Consider the following 9,691-nt stretch of genomic DNA (forward strand, 5'->3'; position numbering starts at 1 on the left):
CTCTCCTCTTCTCTCTCCCTATTTTCTAGATTACAACTAGAACTAACTAGAACTAGAACTAGAGGAACTAGAACTAGAAGAACTAGAGGGATCCTCTCTACATGGATGAAGAATTGAAACCCTAGCTTTGATTCTGTAGAAGAGGTATGATCTCCAGGGGCCAGGGGGTCTAGTTTTATAGTCCCTTCAAGGGAATATGGGCCGTTGGATCAAACCGACATTGATTGAATGGTTATCCTTGATCCTTTAGGTCGGTGGAGCATGATCCCCGAGTTGTACCCTGATTGGGCAGAATAGGTGGGCGGGCGCCCTCAGGACTTGGGCGGGCGCCCTGTCCCTGAGCCCTCTCGGCCTCCGCTTCGGTCCCGTGGCTTCTGGAGTCTTCTAGATGATAGAAAATTGCACAGCACGTTAATATATCTATGTAAACCCAATGTGTGGGCCTTTCTTCCGTATTTCCTGATAACCCCCTGCAGAAATAGACAAACACCAAAACTCGTGGAATTCTGTCAAATAAAACCCTAAGTCTAGGTGTTGGTTGCATTTGGATCCTTTTCCATGATTAGTTGATGGTTAAATGTGAGCATTAAGGACTGTCAACAACCCTCGAGTGGAGAGTTTCGTAGAGTCATCCTCCACTTCCTGACAAGATGCCGGTGAGACTCATCACCGCCGATGATTGGCGCCCATCGACCATGACAGAGCGTCGGCTGTGGGACTTGGAGAATGAGGGGCTCCTGCGCCCCGGTGCTTCCTTGATGCGGCCTTAGTGGATCGTGCCGCCGGCGGATCACCAGGAGTCGAACATGCCGATGGGCTACGTCGTCTCCTTCGCCAAGTTCCACCGCCACAGGCTCGGATACCCTCCGAGCCGCTTCATGAGGGCGCTCTGCCTCCACTACGGTGTCGAGCTCCATCACTTTTCCCCCAATGCTATCACCGCTGCGGCAATCTTTGCCGCGGTGTGTGAGGGCTACTTGGGTGTGATGCCGCACTGGGACCTGTGGCTCCACATCTACCGGGGCGAGCTATTTCGCGCTCTCGGTTGGACCGCTGGGGTGAAGAAGCCAATCCGGGCCGGCTGCCTCAACCTAGTTCAGAAGATGGGCCATTCGGAAGAGCCTCGAGAGTACATCCCAAGTGGGCTAACGTTCAACCACGCCCAGTGGGATTCGTAGTGGTTCTATCTCCGCAATGATGACGACGTCTTCCCCGCCTACACCGGGCGGTTGATCTCAGTGCGCCCGAAGAACTGGAACTATGGCGTCATCAAGACTCTCTAGGCCTAGCTCCGCCCCCTTCTCGATGCCCTAAAGAAGCTGTGCGAGGAGGGCTTGACTGCCACACTCGTCCTCTTGGCGGTCCATCATCGACGGGTACTCCCGTGGATGTCTCAACCACTGAGAATGGATGAGAAGGGCCCTCGCATTCCGCTACGGGACTTCGAGGTGTGCCAGATGTCTAACAAGGCGCCTCCGAACGAGGAGGTGGCCGCCAGGGTCTGAGCGGCCATTGCAGGCGACTTCCAGCCGGAGCAGGTGAACGGCTTCCCCATGAAGCCTGAGGAAGGCTACTATGATCTAGTAAGCCCCTCGAGTGATCGTTACTCTGCCTTTGCTGTTGGTTTTGTCGTTTTCTTTCCCATTTTTCCAAGACTTAAGCCTATTTTGCCAGGGGACGATCGACGCCCGGTCCTCTAAGCCTTTGGTGAAGGAGGATGACGTTGAGCATGAGAAAAGGCACGCCTCCACGGAGAAGCATAAATCTGCAAAGGACGCAGAGAAGAAGGAGAAGAGGAAGAACCTCGAGCGTCAGGCGCTCGAGGAACGACAATCCAAACAGAGGCATAAGGGGGAGCCTGAGGAAGAATCCCCCGATGAAGATGATGGTGACGATGATGATGATGATGATGATGATTCTGAGGGGAAGGTGGCTCGCCTCGATTGGGTCCTGCAAAGCCTGCTGCAAACCAATGTCTCCTCGTCATGTGTGAGGGCTTCCGAGGGGCCGCAAGGCGGGGACCTCGACAGGCGCCAAAAGGAGGCGTCGCCTCGCCGCCCGCTCGCTGACACGCCCCCTGCCCCTGCCCAAGGTTGAGCTGTTCCTCCGCCACAACCCCTTCCAGCGTCTGGCCTAGGCCGCAGGGTCAAAACCGTGGTGACGGGGCCGCTGACTTGAGGCCGCGCTGCCGCGGTGGCCTCGAGCCAGGGAGGAGGGCATCAGAGGAGCGCTAGTCCCGGGGATCGTTAGGGGGGAGAGTGGAGCCGAGGCCCACGCCTGTCCTGGAGAAACCAGGGGCCACAACACACGGCCGCTCGAGGCCTGCTGGCCGCGGGACTAGTAGGAAGGTCGTCCTTCATGTAGGGTAAGGTCTTCATACCGTGATTTTGTCTTTGTTGTCTCGTTCATCCACAGGCTCCCACCATCTTAGGCCCTTTCTTTCCTGCTCAGGTTGAAGAGGCAGTTGGAGCAGGCCCAGCCCTCGATGGCTAAGAGGCTCAAGGTGGGGGTGAGCTCCAAGGCTCCGGGTAAGTGGCTCGCTTGTCTCTTCATGGTTTTGGGGTTGACTCTACTTAGCGCAAAGATTCCGTGTGACTGATGTGTTGTTTTGGGTCGTATGCAGGCCCTCTTGACCCATGACTACCCGCAGGTGGTGACAAGACCCCGCCACGCCCGTCGGAGGGCGTCTCACCGCCCCCTAGACAGGGCGGGACGCCTTGCTCCCAAAGTCAGGAGGGAGCCCCCAAGCCGCCCAAGTCGGGGGGAGAGGGTGACCCCATCACTATTAGTGATGAGTTCGAGGATGGCCCGCGCTCGACAGGCGCTCGTGTAACGGACAAGGGGGTCAAGACCCCTCAGGTTAGGGGACGGACGCCATGGCCCATTGGGCTCCATTCCATTGAGGAAGAGAAGAAGAGGAAGAACGAGGAGGAGCAACAGAAGAGGAGGGAAGAGGAAAAGAAGAAAGAGGAGGAAGAGGGGAGCAACGTCATCTACTAGAGCTGCAACAACAAGAGGCGCAGGAGCAGCAGCAGAAGGAACAAGAGGCGTAGGGGCAGCAGCGGCAGCTCGAGGAACAGCTGGAGTAGCACCGACAGCAAGAGCTATAGGAGCTTCAACTGCAGCAGTGGCAGTTGGAGGAGCTGCCCGAGTAACAGCAACTGTAGGGGCTGCTTGAATAGCAATCGCAGCAACCACAGCAGCAGCAGTAGCAGCTCGAAGAATGGCGGAGGCTCGAGACGGTGGAGGAGGAGCTACCAGTTTACGGGCCCACCACTCCCTCATGGCTTCGTCTGGGGCGCCTGCCACCGTCCTGGCAGAGCCATGATGGGAGGACGGTGTCATGGCGCTGGTGCTCGCCAGGCGCACACCAGTGGATCCAAGCTCAGAGATTAAGGGCACCCTCTATGGCATCAAGGGGATCGCCCCGGGCTACCTAGAGGGTCGGCGACCATGGGAAGACATGCCTGGAACTTCTGGCGCTGGTGGGGAAGATGAGGCTAGGACCTCTGGTGGCGGCGAGGTAGGCGAGACCGGAACGTGGAAGTCTGTTGACAAGGATGGGCGATTTCCCTCTCTCATCGACCTATTTCTGCGCCATGGAGTCTCACTCGAGACAGTGTAGGAACTTATCCGAGGCGTCAAGGCACGCACAAAAGAAGAGCTCGAGCATTGGGGGTTCTGGAAGGATCCGCCTTCAAGCCTCCATGTCTTTGGATGAGCCCAACATTATGATGGACGATCGAAAGGAGGCTGAAAAGTGGGAGCACCTTGAAGAGCTTCGTCTTTGGATGAAGCACGTCGTGGGTCTAATGTCTGACATCATCAATAATGGCCTGGGCTAGGCCTTCTTTGTAAGGACCCCTGGACTCTCGTCGCTTGTAATTTCTTGTTGAACTAGCGCGCTTATCACCTCATGCTCTGTTGCAGGACTTGAAAGAGACCTCCCAGCTGAAATCGGGCTTCATTCACGCGACGAGGGGTGGTTGGGAGCAGCTCCCTCTTCTCTAGGATCAACTCCTCGAGTCACAAGAAAAGCTCCTTCAGGCGTACAAGGATCTTACTGTGGCCCTAGAGCAGAAGTAGGAGAAGGAGGCCGCTTTGACTGAAGCTTAGAAGGCCTTGTCTGGTATGGACGGGTCTCTCAGGCGGGGGAAGACGCCCATGTTGCTCGAAAGGCCGTGGAGAAAGCAAAGGAGGAAGCGGCCCAGACAAAGGAGCAGGCTATCTCGGCCGAGGAGGCGGCTGCCAAGGCCCGGGAGGAGGCTACGCAGTATAAGGATGAGGCCGTCAAGCTAGACAAAGGAAAAAAGCTCATCGAGTTAGACCTTGCCGCTGCCCGGAGCGCTTATGCCGGGCTAAAGGAGGCGCTTCTGAAGAGCGAAATTGCCCGAGGCGCCATGGAAGAGACTGAGAAGAAGGCACGTGAGGACCTCGAGGCAGAGCGAGCCCGCTCTCGTGGCCTTTCTGACGACATCGACCATCTAAAGAAAGCGCTGTTGGAGAAAGAAGACGCTATCCTGCAGTCGGGCAAGCTGATCGAGGACCTTCGGGTCAAGGAGACAGAGCTGGCTCGCTCCTATAAGGAGATTGAGAAGAGCAACACCGACTTGGTCGGTGAAAATACAACCCTTGAGGAGAAGGTCCACGGTAAGTTTTCTATGCCCTTATGTTTTCTTTGTTTCTGTGATGTAACTTTTCTGTCGCCTGACTCCTTATCTTAATTTCTGCAGGTCTTAAGGATGATCTGCTGGCCGCCAAGGATGACGCCTAGTCTTTTAAGGCTCAGCTCGAGAGGTCGCCTTGACTGGATGATTTTGGACGGCGGTCAATGACCTCTCGACCTCCTCGGAGCTCGAGCCTGCAAATGAAGCGAGGGAGGCTGCTCGAGGCGACGCCCTGGTCGACCAGTTATGCTATCTGGGCGCCACTCTGAGGGACCGAGTGTGGGATGCACTCCATACTGGGGTGAAGAGGACTATGGCGATTGTCTGCTCGGGCTTCTCCTATGATATGGAGGTGGTGTCCCACGGCTTCATCACTGACATCTCCAAGACCGACGCTGAGAATGAGCAGAGGCTCCATGACTTGATCGATGACGCAGAGGTTCCTGGTGAAAGGCTGGTGAAGTTGTTCGAGCTAGAGGTGCTCCCTCCTGAGACCGGCGCGGGCACGGCAGATGGGGGCGAGGATGAGGACTGAGGCCTACGAGCCTAATCTGGGTATTTAGACCCATTGTAATATATTTAGCACTTGTATCAAATAAACGTTGTGGCCCAAGTGGCCTTAAGACTTGCGGTTTCTGTATACCCTTGTTATTTTTATGCTCGAGTTTCTTTTATTTCCTTGCTGCCTAAGTTTGTGTTTCCTCGATCGATCTTTCATTAGAACGTCTTCGATTGCCTTGAGGGTAAGGGAGTGAGTAGGGTTACCATAGACTAGAGGCATAGGGGTTCTCAGGCTCGACGTCCCTCGGCCCTTTAGGGGCTCGAGGTGCTTTTACTACTCGATCATGTGAGGTTTCCTTAGGGCTTGAAAGGGAAAAGATAACATCGTGCTTTTAAAAAAAAGTTTGATTTTTAGGAGCCTGTGGGGGGGTCCCCATACTAGCCCCCGAGGGAGTTTCGACTATGATGGGTCATAGTCGAGACTTCCTCCAAACGTCGAGATTTAACTAGTAATAACATGCATTACTTGAAAAAGTACTTTCGTTTATTCACATATTCATTCACAGGGCCTTGATGGTACAAGATGTGCATGAAAATGTAAAGCCTCGAAGCTCTAGGGGTAGAAGCGACGTAGCTGTTCGATGTTCTATGCGTTGGTGAAGACTGCCCCCTTTTCGTCTGCGAGCTTGTACGTTCCTGGCTTCAAGACCTCCGCCACCATGTATGGGCCTTCCCAAGGTGGAGTCAGCTTGTGGCGTCTTCATTGCTTTGCCGCCGACATAGGACGAGGTCGCCCATGTTCAGGTCTCTCTTGCGCATGTGCTTGTCGTGGTAGCGTTGAAGCTTCTGTTGGTACCTTGCGGAGTTGAGGAGGGCCATGTCTCAAGCTTCCTCGAGCTGGTCAACCGCATTCTCTCGAGTCTTCTTGTTTGTCTGCTCATTGTAGGCTTTGAGTCGAGGAGACCCATACTCGAGGTCTGTTGGAAGCACAGCCTCGGAGCCATAGACCATGAAGAATGGGGTGTATTTCGTTGCTCTGCTTGGCGTTGTTCTTAGGCTCCACAAGACCAAGGAGAGTTCCTCGACCCATTTCTTGCCGAACTTCTTCAATCGGTTGTATATTCTAGGCTTGAGCCCTTGCAAAATCATGCCGTTGGCACACTCAACCTGACCGTTAGTTCGAGGGTGAGCTACTGCGGACCAGTTCACACGGATGTGATGCCGATCACAGAAGTCCAAGAACTTTTTGCCAGTGAATTGTGTGCCATTGTCGGTGATGATGATGTTGGGTATCCCAAACCGATGGATTAATGTCGGTGAAGAAGAGGATAGCTTGCTCAGAGGGAATGTTGTGACGGGTCGAGCCTCAATCCACTTTGATAACTTGTCGATGGCTACCAGCAAATGGGTATACCCTCCTGCTGTCTTTTGGAGAGGGCCGACGAGGTCAAGGGCCCATACTGCATACGGCCAAGTGATGGGGATCATCTGTAGAGCATGAGTGGGGAGGTGGGTTTGCTTGGTGTAGAATTGGCACCCATGGCATGAACGAACGAGCTCGATGGCTTCAGTGATGGCAGTTGGCCAGTAAAAGCCTTGTCAGAAGGCGTTGCTGACGAGGGTTCTAGGAGCCGCATGGTGGCCACAAGCCCCTGAGTGTAGATCCTCGAGGAGCTTCCGTCCTTCTTCTATAGTGATGCAGCGCTACAAGATCCCAGTCGGGCTTCGTTGGTACAGCTCTTTGCTTTCACCATAGATCACGTATGATTTGGCCCGTCGAGCGATACGACGAGCCTCAGATCAATCTTCTGGTAATTCACCCCGGATCAGGCAGTCGAGGTAAGGTGTGCGCTAGTCAAACGGTTGCCTAGGGCGCTAAGGGTTTGCTCGACTTCCATTATTGCCACCGTCATTAGGAGAGCCTCGATCGTGTCGATGGGCTCAGGGGTGGAATTTTCGACGCTAACCCCCGCGCCTAGGTCGATAGATAGCTCGAGCAGGTCCCTTGAGAATGTGTCTGGGGGACAGTGCCTCGAGTGGATGCAATCTGGGGGATAGTGCCTCGAGTGGATGCCTCGACCGCTTCATTGTATCGTTGTGCGATGTGAATGAGCTCGAGGCCATGGAACTTGTTCTCCAGCTTGCGTACCTCCTTTCAGTAAGCCTCCATTTTTGGGTCATGCAACTTGAGGCTTTCATGACTTGATCGATGACCAGTTGAGAGTCAAGTCGAATGTCAAGGCGTCGGACTCCTAGCTCGATGGCGATCCATAGCCCGTTGACAAGGGCCTTGTATTCTGCAACATTGTTTGACGTGGCAAAATGTATTCGGATGACATACCTGATGTGGACATCGAGAGGTGAGATGAATAGCAGGCCTACACCAGCTCCTATCTTCATGACTGACCCGTCGAAGTACATCGTCCAGAGTTCCGCTTGGACCTGAGCCGGGGGGAGCTGGGTGTCTGTCCATTCTATGACGAAATCCGCCAGTGCTTGAGACTTGATGGCTTTGCGAGGCGCATAGGTGAGGGTCTCCCCCATGAGCTTGACCGACCACTTGGCGATCCTCCCAGTGGCCTGTCGATTCTAGATGATCTCGCCTAGCGGGAAGGATGACACCACCATGATCAGATGGCTGAGGAATTAATGCTTCAGCTTGCATCTGGTGAGAATCACAACATAAATCAATTTTTGAACCTAGAGCTATCGTACCTTTGTCTCTGAGAGCACCTCGCTGATGAAGTAGACCGGCCGCTGAACTGGTAGCGCGTGCCCTTCCTTTGGCCTTTCGACCACCACGGCCACGCTAACGACTTGGGTCATTGCCACGACGTACAAAAGCAGAGGTTTCGCGGTCAAGGGGGCACCAGCATCGGAGCAGTGGTCAACATTCTTTTTAGTTTGTTGAGGGATTCCTCAGCCTCGATAGTCCACGTAAAGCGCTCAGCTTTCTTCAGGAGCCAGTATAACGGCAACGCTTTTTCCCACAGCCTTGAAATGAAATGGCTCAGTGCCGCCAGATAGCGTGTTACCTTTTGTATGCCCTTGATGTCTCGAATCGGTCCCATCTTGGTGAAGGCCAAGACCTTTTAGGGGTTGGCCTCGATGCCACGCTGGGAGACTGAAAGGTCCTAATATGGCTAGAGGGGGGTGAATAGCCTATTTAAAAATTCTACAAACTCACTAGAGCAAGTGGTTAGTAAATAACAAAGCGAAGCTTTTTGCTCTAGCTATAAAGGGGTGTTTGCAAGCCACCTATCCAACAATTCTAGTTGATATAATCACTAGGCACACAAGAGCTAAGTTACTACTTACACTAGAAAGCTATCTAAAGTTTCTATACAAGAAAGTAAGATACTCTAGTTTGCGGGAATGTAAATGAGATGGTTTGAACTTTATACCACCGCATAGAGGGGATGAACCAATCAATAATATGAAGTCCAATCACAGGGAGAAATCCAAAATACAATCACAATGGAGACACATGATTTTCTCCCGAGGTTCACGTGCTTGCCGGCACGCTACGTCCCCGTTGTGTCGACCAACACTTGGTGGTTCGATGGCTAAGAGGTGTAGCACGAACCTCGTCCTCACTAGGACACTACAAGAACCTACCCACAAGTGAGGTAACTCAATGACACGAGCACTTTACTAGAGTTACCTTTCGGCTCTCCACCGGGGAAGGTACAAGACCCCTCAGAATCACCGGGAGATGGCCACGAACAATGACCAACTCGTGCCAAAGCTCCTCCGCTGCTTCAAGCCATCTAGGTGGTGGCAACCACCAAGAGTAATAAGAAAACCGCAGCCAAATCGATCCCCAAGTGCCACTAGATGCAATCACTCAAGCAAATGCACATGGAATCACTCCCAATCTCACAAAGATGTTTAATCTATGAAGGAGATGAGTGGGAGGTGTTTGCTTAGGCTCACAAGGATGTTATGTATGTTAGAATGCCAAGAGTCTGAGCCCCAAGCTGGCCAAACACGTATATATAGCCCCTCAAACAAATAGAGCCGTTGGCTCTTTCGCTGGGCAAAACACGGGGTCACCGGACGCTCTTAAAGGGGCACCGGACGCTCAACACCTACATCCGGTGCTCCAACGTTAGCCACGTGTCGTCTTTTGGAATTCTCATGTCAGAGTCTAACGGTCAACTGCAGTGCACCAGACGCTGAGCAAGTTGGCACCGGACGCATCCGGTGCACACCGGTCTTAAACACAGAGAGGGTCTGCAAAACACAAGGTCACCGGGCGCACACCACCGGACGCTCCAAGCTGCATCCGGTGCTCACCGGACTTAAACTCAGAGAGCTCTGCAAAATGCTCAGGGCACCAGACTCACACCAACAGATGCTCCAAACTGTGTCCGGTGCCTATCGTTCGGTGCCTAACCCTAACCGAGCCAGGCTGCCTGCTCACCGAACACACAGGCACAACGTCCGGTGCTTCTGGGCCAGTGTCCTGTAAGTGTTCCACAGCGAGAAACACTCCCGCGATTTCTCCAATTTTCCCACCG

General features: G+C 53.6%; 1 protein-coding gene across 1 annotated transcript; it reads left to right on the forward strand.

The window, feature by feature from the left end:
• Positions 807 to 3,000, forward strand: LOC110434764 (caldesmon-like). Its single transcript, XM_021459488.1, has 4 exons — positions 807 to 962; positions 1,675 to 1,844; positions 2,452 to 2,528; positions 2,651 to 3,000. Exons 1-4 carry the CDS (start codon positions 807 to 809, stop codon positions 2,998 to 3,000), a joined length of 753 nt encoding a protein of 250 aa, XP_021315163.1.

Source organism: Sorghum bicolor, chromosome 4 (genome assembly GCF_000003195.3).
Source record: "Sorghum bicolor cultivar BTx623 chromosome 4, Sorghum_bicolor_NCBIv3, whole genome shotgun sequence".
Lineage (NCBI taxonomy): Eukaryota > Viridiplantae > Streptophyta > Magnoliopsida > Poales > Poaceae > Sorghum > Sorghum bicolor.

Excerpts from the sequence above, each read along its gene's own strand:
- LOC110434764 (XM_021459488.1), top strand. The coding sequence starts at position 807 with ATGCCGATGGGCTACGTCGTCTCCTTCGCCAAGTTCCACCGCCACAGG. Across the intron at positions 963-1,674 it reads CTGCGGCAATCTTTGCCGCG|GGGACGATCGACGCCCGGTC; the intron begins GTGTGTGAGGGC and ends CTATTTTGCCAG. Across the intron at positions 2,529-2,650 it reads GGTGAGCTCCAAGGCTCCGG|GTGGTGACAAGACCCCGCCA; the intron begins GTAAGTGGCTCG and ends GACTACCCGCAG.